The sequence below is a fragment of the Delphinapterus leucas genome, chromosome X, assembly GCF_059928025.1.
Source record: "Delphinapterus leucas isolate spDelLeu-1000000601 "Yukka" chromosome X, BTC_Dleu_Yukka2, whole genome shotgun sequence".
In the NCBI taxonomy this organism is placed as follows: domain Eukaryota; kingdom Metazoa; phylum Chordata; class Mammalia; order Artiodactyla; family Monodontidae; genus Delphinapterus; species Delphinapterus leucas.
The window spans coordinates 124,648,577-124,673,755 of NC_143150.1; the positions used below are offsets into that span (position 1 = coordinate 124,648,577).

At 43.6% G+C, this 25,179-nt stretch overlaps 1 protein-coding gene across 2 annotated transcripts; it reads right to left on the reverse strand.

Annotated features, from left to right (window-relative positions):
• Positions 1-28: 28 nt before the first annotated feature.
• TLR7 (toll like receptor 7) lies at positions 29-20,270 on the reverse strand. Of its 2 annotated transcripts, XM_089904794.1 has the most exons (3): positions 20,063-20,270; positions 19,602-19,702; positions 29-4,210 (listed from the first exon to the last, which is right to left on the reverse strand). In XM_089904794.1, the coding sequence occupies exons 2-3, from the start codon at positions 19,602-19,604 to the stop codon at positions 1,061-1,063; spliced, it is 3,153 nt and encodes a 1,050-aa protein (XP_089760920.1). In that variant the 5' UTR covers positions 19,605-19,702; positions 20,063-20,270; the 3' UTR covers positions 29-1,060. The 2 variants fall into 2 exon arrangements, with proteins under 2 accessions (XP_089760920.1, XP_089760919.1); XM_089904793.1 differs by lacking the exon at positions 19,602-19,702.
• Positions 20,271-25,179: the final 4,909 nt, after the last annotated feature.

Consider the following 25,179-nt stretch of genomic DNA (forward strand, 5'->3'; position numbering starts at 1 on the left):
TTGCTATAACAAAACATCACAAACCGGGTGGCTTAAAGAACAAACATTTATTTCTCACAGGTCTGAAGGACGGAAGTCTGAGATCAGAGTGCCAACACGATCTGGTTCTGGTGAGAGTCCTCTTGTGGCTTGCGGACTGCCCACTTCTCTTTGTATCCTCAGTCCTCTGGCTGCTTCTTCTAAGGCAGTAATCCCATCATGAGGGCTCCACTCTCGTGATCTAATCACCTCTCAAAAACCCCGCCTCCTAATACCATCATATTGGGGGTTAGGATTTCAACATATGAATTTGGGGGTGGGCACAAACATTTAGTCCACAGCAATATTTAAGCAGGTAAATTATCATCAAAGGTGAAGAGCATCATTTTGCATAAAGGCAGAGCACTTTATTTTTCTCCCATTTGTAAGTAGACTATGTCCATCAATGGCAAAGATGTTTCTATTTCCCCACAGAACCCAATAACAGGCCCAGGGGAAACGAGCGAGGAGCACTTGAGCAGCAACCACCTGTTGGGTGCCAACACTCAGTCTGCACAGAAGGGGGTGCTAGATTACACTCAAGCAATTGGTTGAGGAGTTAACTGTTTTTGTTTTTGGTTTATTCCCACTAATTAACTCTGGTGCATTTTAATGTCATATAGGTAGACCCTGAGCATTTTTTTTTTACCCTATTTCCATATATACCAGTACTTCTTAAGGGTAGAAATGCAGTTCTTCTCAATTTAGTGACTGTGTGTTTACGTAATAATCACAATTCCAGGAGAATCAAAGTGCCATGTCCTCTACTTGCCACCCTTCTCCCAACAGTATTTTATACAGGAGCAGAAGGCAGAGACTCAACTGCAAATGGAGACAGAGAGAGCTAAGAAAGATGACTTGACGCTTATATAAATCCCAATTTTCCAGTTCCTCTGTCATATATCGGTGACTCCTCTCCAATATGGGCAATCTCAGGGCTTGGAAAAGTTTAAAACACTCTTTTGGTGGGACACGGATGAGCCAATCTAGGCAGCCGAGCCTCTCCTTGGTAAGTTAGGCAGTCACATTTTGCAAAGAAGGGCTAGGCTGTCTCTTTGAACACCTGACTGTAGGTCACGTGATTGTCTGTGGCCAGGGCGTTTTTCAGACACTGCCAGAAGTACGGATGAGCCTGTGGGTTTGTTGGCCACTCAAGGACAGAACTCCCACAGAGCCTCTTCCGGAGCTGGAGAAACTTGGACTTCTGAAGGGGCTTCTCAAGGAATATCAAGATAATTACGTCCACTTTTTCATCCATGAGCCTCTGATGGGACAAGTAAAATGCTATCTTAAAATTCTCAGTCTTTGCATACTTGTCTGTCATGACAAACACTGTCTTTTTGCTAAGCTGTATGCTCTGGGAAAGATTTTCCAGAACAGGCTGCCCTGGTAACCAGTCCCTTTCCTCGAGACATAAATTAAAACATTTCTCTCTTGGGTCTTCCAATTTGGCCACCAGCTCATCCAAAACCCACTCTGTCACTGCTGGGTCTTTAGTGTCATACACAATAAAAGCATCGTAGCAAGAATTTGGTGATATCAGACGTCGATAGCCCTTTATTTTGGCCTTACAGAAATGGTAACTATACCACACATCCCAGAAATAGAGATGGTTTGCTGTTGTGATCATCATCAGAAAGAGAGCTGCCGATATGGAAAGTGAGAACAGGATGAAGTTAGTCAGATCTAACTCACAGGTATATAGATCCAGAGACACTACACTCTGGCCCTTGTGTGCTCCTGGTCCCATACAAGTCACATCTGTGGCCAAGTAAGGAATCGTCACCTCTGTATGGTTAACCCACCAGACAAACCACACAGCATCACAGTTGCACAGAAACCGATTGTGATGCAAAAACAAAATGTTCAGATTGTTGAGGACGTTTTCTGGAAAACTAGTCTTTTGGATAACCTGGATTTTATTTGAGCTCAGGTCCAGATGTCGTAACTGGAAAGCATCTTGTAGAAAATACTTTGTCAGGTGCCTGATTTGATTGTTCTTAAGTATGAGTTTCTTGAGGCTGTGGGAACAGTTGGATAATCTCTCAGGGACAGTCTTCAGTTGGTTGTAGCTGAGGTCCAACGTTTCTAGATTGCTCAGGTACTGGAGTCTTCCCCAATTGAAAGACGTGAGCCCATTTTTGGCCAAGGAGAGAGTCTTCAGATTTGGAGGCATACCATCAAAAACTCCACTAGGTAAGAAACGCAGGGAATTTTCAGAGATGTCCAATTCCTCTAAGCTCAGCAGACTCTTAAAGAGTTTTAAGTATCTGTTATCACCATCTCTCCATAAAATATCCAAATGATTGCCTCTGAATTCCAGAATTTTAAGAGATTCGCTCTCCATGGTCCTGCTGGTGGAGGTGGCGATGTCATTGTTGTTCATCATCAGTTTCTTCAGAACCTTGAGGTTCTTGGTGAAGTTTAGCATGTGAGTTATTCCTTCTGATTGAAAATAATGGCTGTTACTACTTATATCTAGGACTTCCAGGTTGCGTAGCTCCTCAAATGCCGTTGAGTAGAGTAAGTCAAGCCGATTGTTAGAGAAGTCCAAATATTTCAACTCCACTAAAGGCTGAAATTCACTACCATTAAGCGTCTGGCTAATGGTATTTCCCGATAAGTTTAGGCATTTGAGGAAAGAAAGATGCTGAAACTCAGAAGACTTGATAAAAAATATATTATTTCCACTTAGGTCCAAGGTCGGCCCATACTTGTAACAATCTTCATTAAGAGGCAAGAGAGAAGGAGGCTCTTTGCTTTTGGACCTGCAACTCCTTGCAAATTCATCATACCTGAAATAATGTAATGCTTCAAGGACGTGCGGCCCATGACCTTCTACAGAAGTTCTCATGTTAGAGCAGAAGCCATCTTCACTTGAATCTCCTGAAGGTGATATTTTATTCACTGAGAGATCTATGAATTTCAATGTTTTAAATTGGTTAAATATGCTGAGGTCAGCAATTTTTATAAAGTTAGTGCCAAGATCAAGAACTTCAAGATTGGAAAGATTATGTAATGGGGAGAGGTATGAACTTCTCAGCTCTTTAAAGACATAGCCTTTGATCCGCAAAACTTTCAAGTTTTTCAGTGAAGAAAATGCGTCTGACAGATTCATAAATGCATGATAGACCTGAAGTTCATAATTGAAAGACAGATCCAATTGGACAAGGTTGTGGAGAAGATGCAAAAATTTGGCATCCCCAATTTCTTTGGCCAAGAAGTTTTGGGAAAGATCTAGTTCTTTAAGTTTGTTAACGTTTTTAAACCATCTTTGGGGCACATACTGAAGAGAGTTACTGTGTAGACGTAAAATTTGTAATTCTGTCAATGCATCAAAAGCATTTAGGTCGATCTGTAGGGGAGAATTATTTTCACAGGGTGTACAAGGAAACGGAGCATTATAACAACGAGGGCAATTTCCACTTAGGTCAAGAACTTGCAGTCGATTGAGGTTATTAAAATCATCTTCTTGGATCTTCGCAATGATGTTGTTATAAAGATAGAGTTCAGTTAAAGTAGGTGGCAAAATAGTGGGGACAGCTGAGATATTGTTATCTTTTAGGGAGAGCAATTTTAAATTTGTCATATTTAGAAAAGCATCTTTTTCAATGGAAAACGAAACATTACAAGGATTGCGATAGTAACAGTTTTGGCCCAGGTAGAGTATTTCTAGGTTGGCCAGTTCTGTTAGGTTCTCTTTCATGATCGAAAAGATGTTGTTGGCCTCAAGGCTCAGCAGCTGTAAGCTGGGAGGAAGATCCTGAGGTATTTCTAGAAGCTGGTTTCCATCCAGGTAAAGAGATTTTAAATAAATGAGTTTACTAAAGCTGCTGGGTTCAATCTGCAGCCTTCTGGTGCACACATTGTCTTTTGGCCCCGGTCGAACAGGTACACAGTTGCATCTGAAATCGATCTCTACCAGGTGGTCCAGCCGGTAGAAGGACGCTGGAGAGATACCCGCTATATGGTTAATGGTGAGGGTGAGGTTGGTGGCATTGGTGGGAATATCTCCAGGAATTTCTGTCAAATGCTTGTCTGTGCAGTCCACGATCACATGGGCGTTTGGAGCATCCAGAGTGACATCACAGGGCAGAGTTTTAGGAAACCATCTAGCCCCAAGGAGTTCGGAAATTAGGATCATGTTAAAAAGGATGAGAAATTGTCTCTTCGAGGTCCACATTAGAAACACCTGAAAGTAAAAGAAAGAACAAATCGCCCTTCTAAAATACACCAAGAATCAGAATTTAAAATTCCCGTTTGCTGCCTCTCTTTTGCTACATTTGAAACTAAACAGTCCGGGTTGATGGTTCTCACCGGTCTAAACAGCACCCCAACCTCCACCCCATGACTGTAGTTGTCAATTACTGAGGTTCATAAAAAACTTAGTTACATATTTAGCTTTTAGCATCTTAGCTTTTCAGTATTATAGCTTTTAAGTTGGGAGAAGCAGCGTTTTCCTATTCACTGTTATTTAGAATGCTGCAATGGAAGAGCCATCAATCAGCTGCCGAAGTCTGAAATTTGACAGGGGTGTGCGGGGGTGAAGGAATGTTAAAATGCAGCTACATCTGGAAAGAAAAACTTTAGTGCAGTTAATGTTTGTTTGTTAAGCCTGCCCTGGTACACATTAGAAGAGTCCTTCACAATACTCGAGCCTCTTAATATTCTAAGGAGGGAAACAAAGGTGATCCATTACCCCCATTTTACAGAATAAGACACAGCTCAGCGATATTAGCTGATTTGTCCAAGGTCGCACAACTCCCGCCATTTTGGCACTACTATCTATAAGCCGGGCTTTCCTCTTCGACTGTTTTTGGAAATCATCTCCGAGATGATTTGGGGATGAACGTTTTCCCTACACATTGGGTTTATATTACACAAATTTGGAAAGGGGAGGGTAGAGAGTCAGGGCACTGCCTGGGTGACCCCAATTGATCAAACAGGATACACATGGGAAGGAAAAGGGAGGGGCTGTTAATAATTTATGCCAAGACTACAGGCATAAACTAAGACTCCCTCAGGCCAACTGAGACATGTGGGAACCTACTCTTAATGGCGATTCTTGGGCATCCAGGTTTAGCATGAGAGACACTTGCACCCTGGGAAGAAAGACCTTAAAAGGGAACATGGGACACACTTGAAGAGCTTTACTAACCATCATATTAACTCGAGCTTGCCCTGCGTAGAGGGTGGTTTAACCACAGACTTGCTCTCCAGTTTCAGGACTTGTAGCAGTATTTTCCTCCAGAACACTGGTTTTCATTTAACCGGTGTTTATCCATGGAATGATCCAGCCTGTGTCTCTACAGCAGACTTCCAGCTCCATTAATGCTTCTGTCCCCCCAACTGACTGAATCAACCAGTCATACTGATATCTAATAAACCAAGTGTCTACTTCCCTTAATCCCTCCAATGGAGGGTAAATAAGCAAAATTTCCCCTCAGCTTTCTTTTTTTTTCCGGTACACGGGCCTCTCACTGTTGTGGCCCCTCCCGTTGCGGAGCACAGGCTCCGGACGCGCAGGCTCAGCGGCCATGGCTCACGGGCCCAGCTGCTCGGCACGTGGGATCTTCCCGGACCAGGGCACGAACCCGTGTCCCCTGCATCGGCAGGCGGACTCTCAACCACTGCGCCACCAGGGAAGCCCGAGCCCTAACTTTTGATCACGGTGTCCAAAGCCTTCCATAATTTGGCTCCATCTCCTTGTCTAGGTTGACCTCATACAACTCCCCTACCAGCTTCTCTAATCACTGAGCCCAAGACCAGCTTGCAGTTCCCTGACCTGCAAGCCCTTCCACCTGGAGTCCTCTTTCCTACCATTGCCACCCACCAGAATTCTGGTTATCTCTTAAGGCTGTACTTCTCAATCTGGAGCAGTCAGATCCCTGGGAAGATGTGGCAAAGGCCGGGAGTATGGGAAGCCCTTAGCTAAATAGTGTATCTTCCTTGGGCATCAATCTTACTCAAAAATTCAGGAAAAGCATCCACCACTCAGGGAAGGGGGATTAAGTCAAGATGCGGGGGAAGGGCTTTAGAAGAGGGAAAGGGGATAAGTACAGTGAGCTATTTGTATGGTCCCTGATAACAGGATCCCAGACCCTGAACCCATCCTCAGCTATGCTTCTGTCGGAAGACATGATGGGTTCATGAATCCCACTATCAAAAGGCAATAAGTAATGCTGCTAAGCGTGATATTAAGGACCAGGGAGGTCTAGGCGGGGACCAAATGGATAAATGACAAAGACAAATCATGAACCAGGTGCCCTCTTCCGATCCCATTCCCAGGAGCTGGGTCCAGCAAACCACTGACCTTAACACACTGGAGACCATGACTGTGACATTCGCAGCCTCTATACATGGACATATTATAAATTACAACGAATGCAAAATTAATCAGAAAGTCTTTTTCTCCCTTATTTCTGAACTTTTTCTCGCACCTGTCCACTTTTCTCCTTGTCTGCTACTCCAACCCTACTCCACTTTGCCATGAGGTCTCACCCTGTACTACACACTGGCCTCCGACCTGCTCTCCCTTGCCCCCTTCCTCCTCCACAATTCATCCATCAAGAGCATCAGAGCAGTCTTTATAAACACGAATCAGATCAACTACAATGATTTCTTATTACATTTTGAATGAAGTCCAAAGTCTTCACCATTGTTTATATCGTGCATGTTCTGACTCCAGCCTACCACTCTGACCTTGAACCACCTTTCCCCTTCTTGGACCACATACCAGACATCCGGCCTGTTTTCTGTTCTGCACTTGAGCCAGTCTTGGCACTTGCTGTTCCGTCTTCCCGAAGTTATCTTTCTCCTCCTCTTCCCACAGCCAGGTCATTCTCATCCCTTGGCTGTCTGCTTAAATGACACATCCTCAGAGAGGCCGTCTCTAGGCAACTTTTCTAAATACCCTCCCATGTAAGAATAGTGATAAAGGCAGGAACAGTAGGTAACTTAGGTAGCATTTACCATATGCTGGGCAACGGTTTCAGTGCTTTACATATATGAACTCATTTAATCCTCATAATAACTGCATGAGGTCTTCGATCCCTTATCCACAGCCTTTGGACCTAGATGTGTTTTGGAACTCAGAATTTTTCGGATCGTAGAAGGTAATATGATGCATGTACCTCGTATTATGTAATACTCCAACTGGAGTCTGGGGCAGCATCTCATAATCAAACACACAAAAAATATGTGCAGTGAAGCACAGGACTGTCCACTCTAAGTGGGATTTAAAAAAAAGAAGAAGAACAACAACAACTACTACTACTACTACATAATACGGTTCAGGTCAAGATGCACTTCCAAATGAGTTCAGATCAAGTCGTGCTTACCATCAACTGAATTATGACAAAGCTTTCAGTTAGGGGATTTTGGAATTGTAGACCTCTATTATCATTTCCATTTTACAGATGAGTCAACTGAGGCACAGAGAGGTATATGTACTCTGCACTAGACTATTCTGCTTTATTTCTTTCATAGCCTTAAGCACCATCAGAAATTATCTTGTTGATCATTTATGTGCTTCTGGTTTACGTGCTTACTTGTTTTACATCTATTCTGCATGAAAACGTAAGCTTCAAGAGAGCAGGGTCTTGTGTGTCTTCATAAAAGACAATGTCTGGCACTTAATGCTGCATTATGTTTGCTAAATACATGAATGAAAGAATGAATGCATACATGAATGAATAGTGGAACAGAGCAAAATAGTTAAAAGAAATTTCTCCTTGGAGTAGGTTCCTTCAGGCTACACCCCCAGCCTCCTCAGGGGTCACATTCTCCCTCTTCTATTTGCCCTGGGGTTCCTTGGGGGGAAAGGTTTAGGAAGCTCTGCTTTTATAATGCCCAGTTCAAACCTATCTTCTTCAAGAAGCTTTCTGGGATCAACCCAGACAGAAGCAGTTGCCTTCTCCTCTCATCTCCTACTTCACTGATTACATGTGAGGTTGTGAAAAGAACTCCAGATGGAGGTTAGACGAACTGGGTCCTGCCCTGCCTTCATAGTTCATTCTCTGTGTACCCTTCAGAGGTGGGCACTGTGCTCAGGAGGAGATCCCCTACAAGAGGATGATGGACACAGAAATAGCAATATGGGATACCAAGGACCCAGACAACCTTCCTAGATCAAGACAATGGGCTTGGACTAGAAAATTCCCCAACAGTTCTTTAGCTTGAAACTGTACCAAGTATCTGGTGCGAAAGAATTTATTTAAAAAAAATCAGAGTTCTACTGACTCATTCATTCTTTCATTTGATGAATATTGATTGGATACCTACTAGGAGCAGCAGATATAGAATCTCTGTCCTTAAAGAGCTCAAAGCCTAGTGGAGGAGGGAAAAAATATACAGATTTAAAATAGAATGTGGGGGACTTCCCTGGTGGCACAGTGGTTAAGAATCCACCTGCCAGTGCAGGGGACACGGGTTCGAGCCCTGGTCCGGGAAGATCCCACATGCCACGGAGCAACTAAGCCAGGCACCACAGCTACTGAGCCTGCGCTCTAGAGCCCGCGAGCCACAACTACTGAGCCCACTTGCCTAGAGCCCGTGCTCTGCAACAAGAGAAGCCACCACGATGAGAAGCCCGTGCACCACAACGAAGAGTAGCCCCTGCTCACTGCAACTAGAGCAAGCTCACGCGGAGCAACAAAGACCCAATGCAGCCAAAAATTTAAAAATAAATGAAAAATAAAATAAAATAGAATGTGGAACACCATTAGTTCTTTCCAGATGAGATGCTGCCACTTGCATATGTGTAGATTAACTGTATGTTGTTCTTATTCCAGGAGTATTTCCTGATACTCCCAATTCCTTTTATTATTCTCAGAGGCTCCAGAGATTGTTCTATATCTATATATTTTTCCCCTTTCTTTCATCTCATAGTGATAGAATCTCCATTTAGAGTTGGGCATATGCCGCTCTGAAAAAAGATTATATTTCTCAGACTCCCTTGCAGCTATGACCATATGACTATGTTAAAGCCAATGTGATGGAAGAGGAAGTGAGATGTGTAATTTCTGGGACATGTCCTTAAACAGTGAGACTCTTCCCCTTCCTCCTGTCTACTTCCATCTGGCTTCTTGTAATATGGATATTGTAGCCACCATCTTGGAATGATGCAAATGAGGAAAATGTGCTAGGGTTGGTGAAGCAACAAGGTAGATGATCCAGAGTATCGAGATCCTTGCATGACCTCATAGAGCAGAGTGGAAACAAAAGCTCTGAACTGCTGACTTCTAGGAGTTTATGAGAAATCACAAGATTGTTATGCTCAGCCAGTGTTAACTGGAATTTCTATTGCATGACTGCAAACCTAATTTTAGTGGTGTAGAATTTAGAATGACACAAATGTACATATCTATGTACATATCTATGAAACAGAAACAGACTCACAGATACAGAGAACAGACTTGTGGTTGGCAAGGGGGGGGGTAGGGGAGAGATGGACTGGGAGTTTGGGATTAGCAGATGCAGACTAATATATATAGGATGGATAAACAACAAGGTCCTACTGTTGAGCATGGGGAACTGTATTCAGTATCCTGTAATACACCATAATGGAAAAGAATATGATAAAGAACATATACATTAATGTATAAGTGAGTCACTGTGCTGTACAGCGGAAATTAAGACAACATTGTAAATCAACTACACTTCAATAAAATTAATTTAAAAAGAAAGAAAGAAAGACTCAGGTATTGGAAACTAAAAAACTAGTGACACATGTTACGCTGTCACAAAAACACTTGATACAACTGTCACCTATGCTATCTTGGAAGGCAGAATACCTGCCAACTGTGACTTTTGTTTTTCCAGTCTTATTGAAATATAATTGACATATAGCATTGTATTAGTTTTAGGTGTACAACATAATGATTTAATATATGTATATATTGTGAAATGATCACCACAGTTAGTTACCGTGCATCACTGCACATAGTTACAATTTTTTTCTTGTGATGAGAACTCTTAAGATCTACTGTCTTAGCAACTTTTAAATATGCAGTATAATATTATTAACTATAGTCACCACGCTGTACATGACATCCCCAGAATGCCAACTGCAACTTTACTCTTAGGGGAAATGGTTTGACAATATTCATAATGATGGCATGTGTTGATGACTTCTTCTTGTCCTAGGCAATCTTATGAGAGAAATGACCTATAGGGCTGAAGTTAGCCTAGCAGGAATGGGAGGCTAACTTTAGCTCCAGTTCTGCAAGCAGGGATAGAAGGAAATATAGCTTTGCTAAGTGAGGTTTTCTCTGCCTGCAGCCTAAACTCTAAAGATGATTAAGACTTCCTTAATTTGGGGCCTTGTGGGGTTGAAAAAGCCAACTGCCTTACCCCAAACAACAGCAGATGTCACAGATACAGCTTGAAGAGGAAGTAAGTGTATGCTCTCATGCATTTTTCGAGCACTTTCCATTAAGCATTTTCTAGCAGACAGTGAACGCCAGTCCAGGGCCCAAAAAATCTGATTAAGAGTGTTGCCTTCCTCTTGACTCAGACAGCCTCTGGGAAGTTGATTAAATTCAGAGAGAAGAACGCTGAGAGAATACAGAATCTTTAGACTTAAATGGTCTAAAGCTGCTCTGGCCATTGTGATAGCCACCAGTCACATGCGGTTGTTTACACTTAAATGAATTAAAATTAAGTGCAATTTTGAAATTCAGTTCCTCAGTCACACTAACCATATTTCAAGGGCTCAAAGTCACATCAGGCTCATGGCTACCGTATTTGAGCATGCAGATACGGGAACATTTTCCATCACTGTAGAAAGTTCTATTAGACAGTGTTGGTCAGGGCCAGGGCTTGGCAAACTTCTTCTGTAAAGGGCCAGACAGCCAATATTGTAGACCAAATTGAGGCTGTTATGTGGCTACTTAAATAACTATTTAGAACATAACGAATTAAGGTGGTCAGAACCATTCTTACCTCACAAAATCAGGTGGTGGGACAGATTTGGTCCAGAGCTCATAGTTTTCAGGCCCCTGGTCTAGACAAAACCTTCCACTTGCACACGGAATTAGCTCTAAGATCCAGGCGACTCAGATACAGAGCTGGCCCTCAGCCATCCTGCTAGCCTACCTTTCCAGGGGTCTTGGTATCAACTCACCCATCGCCCCCTCTAGGTGCTAAACACTCTGAGGTTCACGGACTTGTCTTTACTTGTGATGATGATGCCTGCCACCTCCGCACAAGATAAGTATCTGCTGAGTAAATCAAGGCTTTGAACATTCTTCAAATCCCATGGAAGGCTCAATGATCATAAATAGCAAAGTCTTTCCAAAGATCAGGTTTTTGACAAGGGGACGAGGAGAGACCAGGAGGGTTGGGGGGCCTCTAAAAGAAGGGCTGAAATGGGAAAAGAGCCACAGAGGACAAAGTGGATGCAGTCAGAGGGAGGCTGTGGGAAGCAGACCCGCAGAAGAGCTCTAGGCAATCTGCTTTCTCAGAAGTTCTGGCCCCTTGAGCCCGAAACCCTAGTGAGAGCACAGAGCTCATTTGTCTCTCCTGGGAACAGGCACAGCCAGGATGGGACTGTCCCTGTCTTATACTCAGTCGTTGAGTCCCAGCCCAAATGGCCCCTGGAACGCTGTATGCAAGGCAAGCCTTCTCTCGGCTCTCTGCGCAGGCTGCCTGGAACTCACAGATGGACCCTGATCAAGCAGGTGAGGAAGAAACCTGAGTCAACGAACAAAGCCTTTCTAAATTTGTTATTTATAGAGAAATAATACCTTTGAGGCTTAAGAACGAAAAGATATTCTTGAGAAGATGATTTTAAAATGCGAAATATTCCTTTATTCCCATGGAAATTTCTCCTTTCAAACCATGGGCAACTACCTGCTTCAGACTGAAGCTAGGACCTTCGCTTCAACTAATGCTATTTTCAAATGTAAGCGTTCGTTCAGCATAACGCCAGGCCTCTTTTTTTTTTCATTTCATACAAATAATCCACGTTATTTTGTTTTTTTTGCTTTTTTGGCAGTGATTGCCCAAAACATAAGCTTTCAGGAATTTGATTTGTAAAATAGCATAATACACCATAATAGGCCCAGCTTTAGCCATGAATCATAGCTAATTACACGTGCAAATACACTGGGTAAATTTGGATGCTCAATTTGTGAGCTAATTATGGTAAAAATGGGAATGTTTGATTCTGTATGCACAGGTGTTCTCTTCTCTCAATAAATCTCCTCCATGCAAGGCACCATGTTAGATGCAGTAGGGGAATGATAATGAGTTAGACACCATTCCTGCCCAATTAGGAACCAAATTCCTCCACTGCTGCGTCTCAGAAGCCGTGTATATTCCCAAGCAGAGAACTCTCTGCTTTCAGGGAAATCCACGGCAGGGGAGAAAGAAGAGTTTGTGGGATGGGGGCTAGTCAGGCCTAAAGGTAAGGCTGCCTGCCCACCCTTCAAACAGAAGCTTGAATACACAACCCTCTGAAGAGGCGACACGTGTCCCCTTAGATGCCTCATTTTTGTGGCAGGACTGTATTCAAAAGTGTATTCTCCTGATGTGAGATCCATTTTAGATTCCTGCTAGAATGTCTACGGTTGTAGAGCTATGGCTCCTAACAGGAAAACACATGGACTTAGATGAGTCTAACTTTGTGCTTTGCTAACTGCTTTTAGCTTCAAGACTTTGCAAGCTCCTGACATGGATGCAATCTGAGGACACAGAAGGACAGATGGCAGGAGGGAGGAAATGAGTTTCAGTGGTTTGAGTTTTGCAACAAGTTAGAGGAAGACCAGGATTAGTCTGACTTCTCATGTTTATGTATTCTGGGGCTTAGCTCCTGTGAACTCAAAGTCAGATCAGGAGTCAGCCTAGAGATTATCATACTAAGTGAAGTAAGACAAATATCATATGATATATGTAGAATCTAAAAAAAATGATACAAATGAACTTATTTACAAAATAGAAAGAGACTCACAGACATAGGAAACAAACTTATGGTTTGTTTGGGAAAGGGGGGAGGGATAAATTGGGAGCAGCGGATTAACAGATGCACACTGCTATATATAAAATAGATAAACAACAAGGACCTACTGCACAGCGCAGGGAACTCTACTCAATATTCTGTGATAACCTACAATGGAATAGAATGAAAAAAGAATATAGATACACACACACATATGTATGTATGTATAACCGAATCACTTTGCTGTACACCTGAAACTAACACAATATTGTAAATCAACTATACTTCAATAAAAAATAAATAAAAATTAAACTTAAAGAAAGTCAACCACTCTGATGAACACCTACTGACTGAATCCTCCTAAACCTTGATTTTCTCATCTACACACTACGGGGACTGAGCTAACTGACCTCAGTGCTCCTTCCTAGACCCCCAGAACCTCAGGCTGCTGTTCTTTCACAACGGTCTAAGCAGGGCTTCACTGGTGGCGCAGTGGTTAAGAATCCACCTGCCTATTGTAAAAAGTGCTGCAATGAACACTGTGGTGCTTGTCTCTTTCTGAATTATGGTTTTCTCAGGGTGTGTGCCCAGTAGTGGGGTTGCTGGGTCATATGGTAGTTCTATTTTTAGTTTTTTAAGGAACCTCCATACTGGTCTCCATAATGGCTGAATCAATTTACATTCCCACCAACAGTGCAAGAGGGTTCCCTTTTCTCCACACCGTCTCCAGCATTTATTGTTTGTAGATTTTTTGATGATGGCCTTTCTGACCGGTGTCAGGTGATAGCTCACTGTAGTTTCGATGTGTATTTCCCTAATAATTAGTGATGTTGAGCATCTTTTCATGAGTTTGTTGGCCATCTGTATATCTTCATATATACACTACCAAATGTTAAACAGATAGCTAGTGGAAAACAGCCGCATAGCACAGGGAGATCAGCTTGGTGCTTTGCAACCACCTAGAGGGGTGGGATAGGGAGGGTGGGAGGGTGACGCAAGAGGGAGGGGATATGGGGATATACGTATGCATATAGCTGATACACTTTGTTATACAGCAGAAACTAACAGAACATTGTAAAGCAATCATACTCCAATAAAGATGTTTAAAAAAAAAAAAGGCAAAAAAAGAATCCGCCTGTCAACACAGGGGACACGGGTTCGAGCCCTGGGCCGGGGAGATCCCTCATGCCGCGGAGCAACTAAGCCCGTGCGCCACAACTACTGAGCCTGCGCTCTAGAGCCCGCGAGGCACAACTACTGAGTCCAGGTGCCACAACTACTGAAGCCCGCGTGCCTAGAGCCCGTGCTCCGCAACAAGAGAAGCCACCGCAATGAGAAGCCCGCGCACAGCAACAAAGCGTAGCCCCTGCTCATCGCAACTAGAGAAAGCCTGTGCGCAGCAACGAAGACCCAACGCAGCCAAAAATAAATAAAATAAATCAATTTAAAAAACAAAGAGGGAGGGGCCCCAGGCCCACGCCGAGGATGCCTACAGGGCCTAGTCGGCCATCCCAACAAGGAGCGGCAGGCCGATCCGTGGCAAGGTTTTCAGCCAAAGAGTGCTACGGTCTGACTTCATGTTAGAAGGATCATGCTGGTTGCTGTGTTGAAAGAGACAACGAGGGGAAGGGTGGAAGCGTGGAGACCAGGCAAGAGGCTATTACGGTAATTCAAGCAAAAGCCCCAGCTGGCAGGGGTGGAGGTGGTGAGAACTTGCCAGATACTGGATAGATTCTGAAGGTGAAGCCAAAGCAAATATGACTTCCAAGTTCTTGGAAGCATGTGAGGGGAGGAGCTGCCGGCAGCAAACATTTCTGGGAACAAAGATACCGGTGGTAGTTCCCGGGGCCAAGAGGGTCAAGAGGATATATCTGAGGATGGCAAGCATAACAGCATGTTGTAATGCTGGTGAGAGTGCGGAAGAAACTTCCCCAAACCCCCATCGTGAATAATAATGCCGAAGAAGATGCAGGAGAGACAGGGGAGGAAAGCAGGGCGGTGACCCAGCGCACTAGCGGGGAGACTGGCTTTGGCAAGGATTATAAAAATTCCATCCTTAGTTTAAGAGTCTGCAAATTGGTTCACCTATCTCCCATCCTCCTTTGAACCTGGGCAGGCTTTTTTCCGTATCTGGAGGAGAGCAGCCGAAGAAGCGATGTTGCAGGACTTGCCAGGCTGGGACAGAAAAGGTAGGAGTGTTTCCACCTCACCAAGCACTCCTTCTCTCGTGATCTCTTTGTCTCTCTCTCCACTTGAACTGGAGCTCTGAGCCACCAGCCTTGGAAGAAGCCCGGGGACAGCACAGCTGCCATATTGGAGAGACCACGTGGAGCCAGTGGCAGCCCGCAGCTGTGGAGTCTCCCCATCCAGGCACCAGAACTGTGCGGGGGTGAGTCCAGCCCCAGACACCGACTGCAAGTGGCGGACACACCCAGCGCCACAGACGCCTCAGTGAACCCAGTCAACCCGTGGGCCCGCCACATAAAACACTCCAGGACAGTGGTGGTATCAAGCCAGTGGGTTTTGGGGGGATCTGCTACACGATGCTGGGTAACTGGACAGGAGGTCAGGCAGGACGGGTGGGTGCAGAAGCTCTAGGCGGGCACACAAGCAGAGGGGAGCCGGTGGGCCATCTCTCCCAATTGCTCTTCCAATTCTCTGATGCAGTCAGGGAAGCCGGAAGCTGGGTTATCAGCTAAGAGTGAGCAGCCGGCACGAGTGGCTGGGGGTAGGAGAGGGGAAGGTGGAGAGAGCCCTCCAGGAAGACGAAGTTGGGTGTGATTACCTGGTGGCAGGTAGAACCTCTCACCTTTCTGTATTGCATCGGTATTCCCCTTCTGGCCTTTATTATATAATTTTGCATGGCTATGATCTGGTTAGATTTAATGACTTGCAGCAAAATTCTTCTCCATCCTCCGCTCATCTACCCAGTAGCCAGTCTGAAGGCCAACATACCTGCGGGCTACTATGAGCCAGACTTCAGGGGACAACAGCTAGGTGCCCTCAGCTACTCCTCCCATTTATTTTTAAGATCACAGAGCAGAGAAAAAGCCACGTTGCCTGAGTTGAAAAGGAAGTGTTGGAATATGCATTTCTGGTGGAGGGAGTCACTGAAACCAATCTATGGAAGCAAAGGATGTCATGGCGCGGTGGGGATCCCGTAAATGGATGGGCTGCGTTGAACCAGAGGTGATGGCCAACTGGAGAATCAGGAGAAGGAAACCTGGAAGAGGCAAGGAGTGGGGAGCAATTGTGGGAAACCCCTGAATTTGAATTCACTAACCTTTTGTCATGTTGCCATGACACTGAATTGTTTGAAAACTAGATGTGCCTTGTATGTATCACCCTAGGGGCTAAGGGAGGGGCAAAGAATAAGGGAAGTTATGTGCTATTGTTTTATAGGCCAGCCTCCACTGGGAATTTCCCTAAAAGACTTATGACCAAATATCCCCTTTTTGCAAATTCTGAAATATTCCTAATTATAGGCTAACCTCTGTAAACTGTAATTACCATGGACATCAAAGTTTCATTACATAACAACCAAAAAATTAAGTACAAGGATATAACCCACTTACTTAAATAAAGAGACTTTGTATCATTTCCCTTCTACCATTTTAGCCCAACAGACCTAGCTTTCAAAATAAAAGAGTAAAATGATATAAAGTTGTCTTACATAAATTAGGAACTCAACAGCTACTATGCATCACAACAGGCACCAAAGACCGTAAGATATTAAATCTTACTGGACAATATACCCTATCCCCCTTTTCACATAAAGCACAATTGGCACATTTTTTTGTAATGGGCCAGTCAGTAAACACTTTGTCTTGCAGGCCACATGGTCTCTGTCACAACTACTCAGATTTGTCCCTGCAGCGCAAAAGCAGTTATAGACAATATGTAAACAAATACACTAACAATAAAGCTATTGTGGGCACAAAACTTTGACTTTAATATAACTTTTATGGGCCACAAAACAGTATCTTCCTTCGACTTTTTCAATCATTTAAAGAGATAAAAAAATTCTTAGTTTGTGGGCTATACAAAAACAGGTGGCAGGCCGGATATGACCCACGGCCATCATTTGCTATCCCAGGCCTAAACTTTGGTGGGCTTCAGAGATATCAATGATCTATTCGTGGGGTGCAAAGACACTGGTTGGTTCATCTGTAATGACTGTTTTTAATTTCAACACCATCTTCCCTACTTTTAAACCATCAATTTTGATTAATTTAGTAAACGAATTCCTTATTATCTCTCTGGCGATGAAGAAATTTGCTACAGTTAACTACTGTTATTTTGGCATGTTCCCTCTAACACTCATCTCCCTATTCCTGCATCTATTTCACACAGTGAGAAGCAGTTCAGTACTAGCGGGGGCTTCGTCAGTGGAAAGGTTTGATTGTAAATCCTTATTCTGCCACCTAAGTGCTCTCTGACTTTGGTGAATCACTTTCCCTCCTGAGCCTCTGATTTCTCAACTGTCAGATGGTTAGAACGCAGGGCTCTCTTGCGAAACTATTAAGAAAAATAGGTAACCCATTTACCCAGGCAAACCGTCATCACAGATTAACCAACATTTAGTAAGTGTCTAGTACGTGCATTAAAAACATCAGGAATATACGATACTTAATTTCTAGCTTGCTTTTTCCATTTACCATTATATCATGAGTATTTTCTTATGTCATTCACTATTCTTTTAAGAAATATGATTTGATGGTTACATAACATTCCACTTAATGGGTGGACCACAATTAATTAACCCCTTCCCAACACTGGACGTGAGATATTCTCTTTGCCATGCTGCATAGGCTATCTTCGTAAATTGTTTGTGACATCCCTGATTGTTTCTTTAAGAGTTTCTAGAAGTGGAGTTTCCATATCAAAGGGTCTGGCCTATAAGTATTCATAAGATTGAATAATTTTCCTATGCTTTTTGGTCTTTTCTATTTCTTCTTTTAAAAGTTGTTTTCATATCTTTCCTTATAAAAGATATCCCAATTTTTTTTCAGGAGTAAATTATCATAAGTGAAGCCCACGGTGACTGACTGTGTCCCGGGTGGAAGTGTGTGCCGGGCCAGCTTGGTCGAGGTAGAGCAGAGGGGTCTCGCTACCAGAGTCGAGCTGCCCAGCCAAGATCACAAGCTCTTAACCCTCTTGAAGCCCCAGCTCCCTCCTCTGTGCCTCACAAGGCTGCTTGGAGGGTGAAATCGACACAGAGACATCCAGCCCTTAGCATGATGCTCAGTTTGTAGTAAGTGGTCAGTAAATGTGAGCTCTGTTTATCACGATCAACCCTACCATGCCATCCCTCAAGGGGCAAAGGCAGATGCGGGCATGGGTTGGCATAAAAATAGACATCTGCGTTTCTAGGAAATGAAACTTTAAGCGGTTGCTTCTTTTGTAACATAGTGCCCTGTGGTTAACTCTTCATTAGACCTTAGACACGAAATGAGCCCAGGCGCCAACATTCAGATCTAGAAGTCAGAGTGGGTTCCTGGTGCAGGCACTCCATTGTGTCTAATTGGGGTGACAAAATAATTTCAAGAAAAGGCCACTGATGTCTTTTTGTGAAGAACTTTAGGCATACCTAATAACACACAGCACTTGCAAAGGATTTGAACATATATTTTGTTATCTGAGCCCCTGCAATGGCCCTGCAAGGCAACTGGAGAGGTACAGCAATGCTCATTTTATAGCCAAAAAAAGTTGAGCTTCAGAGGGCTGAGGTGATACGCCCAAGGTCCCCCAGCTAGTGACTGGGAGAGCCAGCACTGACAGACTCTCTCCTCGACTAAACTTTAGTCAGCCTTCTCTAAGTCACTAGGCCTTGATTTGGGGGCTTTTGTGTCCATGTGGCCAGTTTTAGCAAGAATCCTGTTAGGTCAGTTTAGCCAGAATCCCTGACCACGCTATCTGATCATCCCTGCTATCTGATCAAGTCTCTCATCCCTACCATCCCCCAGGTGATGATATCCCATCTCCCTGGCCTGCTTTCAGCAAGAACCCCGTCAGGTCGGTCCAGCCAGAACGCCCCCTAACCCTGATGTTTCCTCTTAGTAATTTTCCAACCACTGACCCTCACTCTGTTCCTGGCCTATAAATCCCCACGTGTCTCTGCTGTATGTGGAACTGAGCCCAATCCTGTACTAAGGTCCCATTTCCCCGACTGCTTTACGTCCGGTCTGCTTCTGCTTTTCTGTGACCGTACGCGAGCCCAGGCTCCTGTATTCCTACTCCTGCCCGTCTGCTCCTGCTGCCACACACACATACTCGTTCAGACGCCACCAAACGCTAGATAAAGCAGAAAGGAACTTCAGTGATTTCTACAGTTTTAAAGCTGAAAACGTGAGGTGAAAAAAGTTAGACCCATAGAAGCTATTTCCCCAATTCAAACATCCACTCTTCCTCAGGGTGGGATGCAGTAACTCCTGTCGGAAGTTGCACAGAGCAAGTATTGATTAATCTGAAATTACAAAATACCCCCATGATTAATCTTGATTGTGAGAGATCATGGAAGAGGTTTTCCTCAGCAAATAACCGAAGTACAGATACTTAAACATCTCTCTTGCCTGCCGGTTTCAGTTCTTCCCACAAAAAAATGACAGATAACACTTTTTAGGGATCTCTTAGCTGTCCTTACCATTTCTAGTCTTCTTCCAAAATGAAACAGAGAGGTCTGGTTGAAGAGAGCAGAGCATGAGAGGTGTCAAGATCAGCCTGAGATGGACCCAATAGCATCAACTAAGGTAAAGAGGAAACACCAAACTTTACATTTCAGAGACAGCAAAGTACTGAAGCTTCAAAGCGTGCTGGGAACATGGCTCTAAGACATGCTGCCGAAAACACCTATTAACAGCATTTACTTCCTGAAAGTTATCTAGACTAGAGACGCACTCCAGAAAACCATTTCTAACATTATTAAAAAATCTACTTTACCTTCGAAGATATGACATTTGAGACTACAAAAACTCATTAGATTCTAAAAGAAATTTTTCTTTTGCATGTGATTTGGGTTCCCTCTCCTCCCCTCCCCTCTCTCTGAGAATGGCTCATAGATCTAGTTATTTAAATGATCTGAGTTTGTCCCAGTGTTGAAAATACCTTTCTCGGCTGCATGGAGTGATTCGAGGTCTGGAGTCTTCTGAAGTGAAGAGATAGGCTGCAGGAAACCTAGAGTCACAGAGACTCCAGGCTGCCAGCCGTGGAGCTTCCAAGTGCAAAGACAACGTTAGGGGTTGGGGGGAGGAGCGTGAGTATTTAAGCTATCTCAGACATGAGGTCCGCAGAAGCAGCAGCTTCCTCTTATTTCTACCACCACAATCGGGGCAATGTCATGTCTAAATCCAAGCAACCTGGTTGATCGATCTCCTTTTTTCTAGGAGTTTCTCCATCTCAGCACTACTGCCATTTTTGGTGAGATAATTCTTTGTGGCATCGTAAGATGTTTAGCAGCATCCCTGACTTGAACCCGCTAGACGCCAGTAGCACTGCCCCTTGACAATCACAGATATCTCCAGACATTGCAAAATATCCCCCGGGGCGCAAAAGTGCCCCAGATTGAGGACCACTGTTCTACAAGTATCTTAGGGACACGCCTAAATTTCCCTCATTCTGTCTTAGGCCCAGCTGAACGGGACTCTGGTTTCTAAGCAGTGGCAGAGCTTCCAGTTGTTTCCCTCACTTCAATGAAACGAGGGCAGCTGCACTCGCAATCCAGGGTCATGTAAAACCTGCTTCTCAAAGTAGGGTTCCCGGGAGAATCGCTCCCTTTTGAACTGATTATTGGTGCCTTTTGGAGGTAGAGTCAAAATATCAGTAGTTATGTTTAAAGGTCTTTAGTCCGCCTAGTCGCCCTGGAGAGAATTTGAAAACTGCCAAGTGTGTCACAAGAAAAACAGCTGACAGCCATCAGGGTTAATCTACTGAATTGAAAAGTCAATAGTGCCCCAGATCAGCTGAAAAACTATTAGATACAATAATAAGTCATCTTTATTGAGAGTTTATTATGAACCAGACACTGTTTTAACTGCCTGATATGTATGATCTCATTAAATACTAAAAAAATGAAGTAAATATCTTATTATCCTTTTTTTTTTTAAACAAATAATGGAATTAATGCAGAAAAGATACTGGACTTTCCCCAGGTCACATACCATGTAAGTGATAGTCACACAAGCAAAAATCAAATGCCCTCTTAGCAAACCACTTTGCCACGCAATCAATATGTAAAAATCAATAGCTTTCTCACATATAAACAATAACTAATCCAGATGGATAATAGGAGAGATTCCACGCAAAACAGCAACAAAAATATGAAATACTTGGGAAGAAAACTGACATGAAACACTTGCGAACAAAGCAGGTGATAGACGGGCAGGGGACAACGATGCCTTACCTAGCAGGCTGCTTGCTATGCATTTGCCCCTCAAATCCACGCTCCATGCCTTCCCACCCGGCTCTGTGTCCCGAGAGGCTGAGCTGTACAAACTTCATCACTAGCTGGCAGATTTCTGGATGGGTTTGCCCAATGGGGAAAAGGTCAGAGTATTTACCCCTGGGCTCCCTCCCTCTCCAATGCTGTGGGATGGCTGCCACCCTGCAATGATGCTCTGGTCAGGTGATGCTCCCCCCTCGTGGCCACTCTTCCTGAATTCCACTAATTATTCCTTCGCCTTGCCACTTGAAGCATGTGACTGTGAAGACTCAACCCGTGAAACGCCACACCATTGTTGGGGATTTCCCTAAATCCTGTCCACACTGTTATGAATAGTCACTTTGCTAAACTCATCAATTTCTGACTCTGAGTGTGCCACTTGTTTTCTCTCAGGACCCTGGAAGATGCAAAGAAGATGTAACTAGATGAAGAGAAATAGATGGTTATTAGGGCTAGAGGCCACAGCTGGGCATTTTTCATTTATCACAAAGATTAGGGTTATGTTATCCATAAATGTCATCTCCTCTGGATAGTAAAGGGTACATGACCAGATATCTCTCATAAAAATGAGGTATTGGATCTGACTGGGTTAAGACCCATGGTAAGAGTAGTCAGGTAACTTCTGAATGAAAAAGTAACAAAGGGAGGATTCCTCTTCTCGATCTATAAACGCATCATAAACGCTGCATTGCCTACAATGGCATAGTGCCAGTACATCAGTGAAAAGGAGGAGATAGCAAAGTTAAGTAAAAGCACACATGGGAGGGACTTCCCTGGTGGTGCAGTGGTTAAGAATCTGCCTGCCAATGCAGGGGACATGGGTTCGAGCCCCGGTCCGAGAAGATCCCACATGCCGCGGATCAACTAAGCCCATGCGCCGCAACTACTGAGCCTGCGCTCTAGAGCTTGGGAGCCACAACTACTGAAGCCCGAGCACCTAGAGCCCATGAGCCACAACTACTGAGCCCACGTGCCACAACTACTGAAGCCCACACGCCTAGAGCCCGTGCTCCACAAGAAGAGAAGCCACCGCAATGAGAAGCCTGCACACCGCAACCAAGAGTAGCCCCTGCTCGCCGCAACTAGAGAGACAGCCTGCGCGCAGCGACAAAGACCCAACACAGCCAAAAATAAAAATAAATTAATTTTTTAAAAAAGCGCATATGGGACATTAAATTCACATCAATGGCAAAAGGAATTATTAAGATAAAGTTGGGCAACTGGCTTAAAGCTTAGAAAAAAATTAAGCTGTAGTCTTACCTTGTTTCTTACATCAAAATTAATTTCATATGGCTCAAAAATTTAAATGTAAGACATCGAACATTAAAAGTACTGGAAGAAACCCAGATAAATATTTTTATAATCTTGAAGTGGGAAAGTCATTCTAAGTATGACAACAACAACAAACGAAGACCAACAGCAACGACCCCAGAGTCTGAAAGAAAACATCAAAAAATTTGACTACATAAAAATAAATCTGCTTACTCATCTATAAAGTGAGGGATGAGGGTGTGTGACCAGTAAAGGCACATCCAGGTTTTATATGGTAAGATCCCGAGGGAATATGATACTGTTATGCTTTCTTGTATTGTTATTTATCTTTGATTCTATCTGCTAGGTCCCCAATGATATTGCAGACCCCTTGAATTAAGGATGCATTGTCCCCAGCATCTCGTTCAGAGTTGGTATTTTAAAATCATTTTTCATGATGATAAAAATGAAAGTGATCATGAAAATAAGAATAATTTGATCACTTAGGTCAGTTTTGAGAAGAAGAGCTAGTCGTGGCCCCCGTGAGCTACCCGCATCTGGGTGACGTCGTGGGCCCAGGCCCCCCCGGGTTAGTTAGCTCAACAGAAATGACTGGATGAAGAGGATAGAGTGCTTCTATTCATCTTGTGAGGACAGGCCTCTCATTGGCTGGGTTACCTCATACTAGGTTTTCTAAGTCTCACCGCATTTCTTTTTTCCTTTTAGATGGAAATAAAGAAGATTGAAAGGGCCCTTGGTGGAATTAAACATTGAAGGACTCCTAAGATTAAGTTTCTGAAATTAAAAGGAAGTCCAGGCTTAAGTGGCATCCAGAGTGGTGGGTGAACAAGTATACAGCTGGGTACAGAAACCCCAGGTTTGAGCCCCATTGCTGCCATCTGACTCTGACATAGACATCAAAGGGGTTGAATGGAAACTTAGCGTCATACATACTCTCCTAAAGCTGTTGGGAACCTAAATAAAGCCCTTAAATAAATTGCTCTAGTCCAGTTAATGCTGTGTTCCCAGCATGGGGAAGTATAACATCTTAACGTTTCTCTATTTGGGCGAGCATGCGAATGCAAACAGGACCCCAGTGCTTCCCCAATTTCTGTTGGCTGTTCCCACTCTTGCATGCTGAAAGTCAGGGTTGGCTTGAGGAAAAGGAGAGAGAACTTTAATGACAAGCATCATACTATTTTTGTAACAAGGCTAAAATGTTAACCCTTTCAGTTAGATACAACCATGAACGCTTTTCAAATAAAAATCTTTACTAGAAATTTTCAAACTAACACAACATTGTAAAGCAACGATAAAACTAATAAAGCTCCAATAAAAACTAATAATAAAAAAAGAAATTTGCAGATACCATGAGCCTGCTCTTTGTAAAGGACACGTAGAAATAGAACACAGCTTCCATAGCTCCTTCGTATATAGTATATTTTTAGCATTGTAAAGCCCCAGCGTCATAACCTTGTCTTTTGCTTCATTCCCCCCTCCTTTTTAAAAAATTTAAAAAAATTTTTATTTTATTTTTTTAACATCTTTATTACCCCCCTCCTTTAAACTGAAACGTGAAGCATTTCTCTGCTTAGTCCTGTAAGTTTCATTTTACCTTGAAATGAAAGTGTTCTGAAAAAGTCCTTGACAGGATATGCAAATTCATATAAAAAAAAAACCTTCTTTCGTGTTGAGGGCTGGTCCCACATAAATATTAGAGTGTACCAGATGAGTCCAAAGGGTCAAATGCTTTGAAAAAAGGCCCTGATGCAAATAATGGAGTGGATGATTTAGTTAAAATGAGAAAAGGTTATTTATGGAGGTAATGGTCGCTAAGCAGCTCTGCCTCTTGCCTTGGAAGATCAGAAGCAGTTTTGCCAGGTGGGCATTACAGATAATCCCTCTTGCCATTTGGTTTTCGTAGACTCATACGTGGATTCATTAGTACTGAGGTATAGTGGCAAGAACACTTGCTTGGGATATGAGAGACATGGCTTTGTGATAAAAATGTGACCTCACACCCGTACATTCCTTCATGTTTATCACGCCATTGAGTTAGAAGCACCATCACTCTCAGAGCCTAAGAATAAAACACCTGTGAGGTGTCTATTGTTTTTATTTATTTATCTACCTATTTATTTATTTATTTCTGCATTGGGTCTTCACTGCTGCACGCGGGCTTTCTCCAGTTGTGGCGAGCAGGGGCTACTCTTCACTGGTGCGCGAGCTTCTCATTGTGGTGGCTTCTCTTGTTGCGGAGCACGGGCTCTTGGCGCGCGGGCTTCAGTAGTTGTGGCACGTGGGCTCAGTAGCTGTGGCTCGCAGGCTCTAGAGCGCAGGCTCAGTAGTTGTGGTGCACAGGCTTAGTTACTCCGTGGCATGTGGGATCTTCCTGGACCAGGGATCGAACCTGCGTCCCCTGCAATGGCAGGCGGATTATTAACCACCGCGCCACCAGGGAAGTCCCGAGGTAGCTATTGTTAAAACCTGGTTTGCCCCCGAGGAAGCTGATACTTCAAGAAGTCATATATCT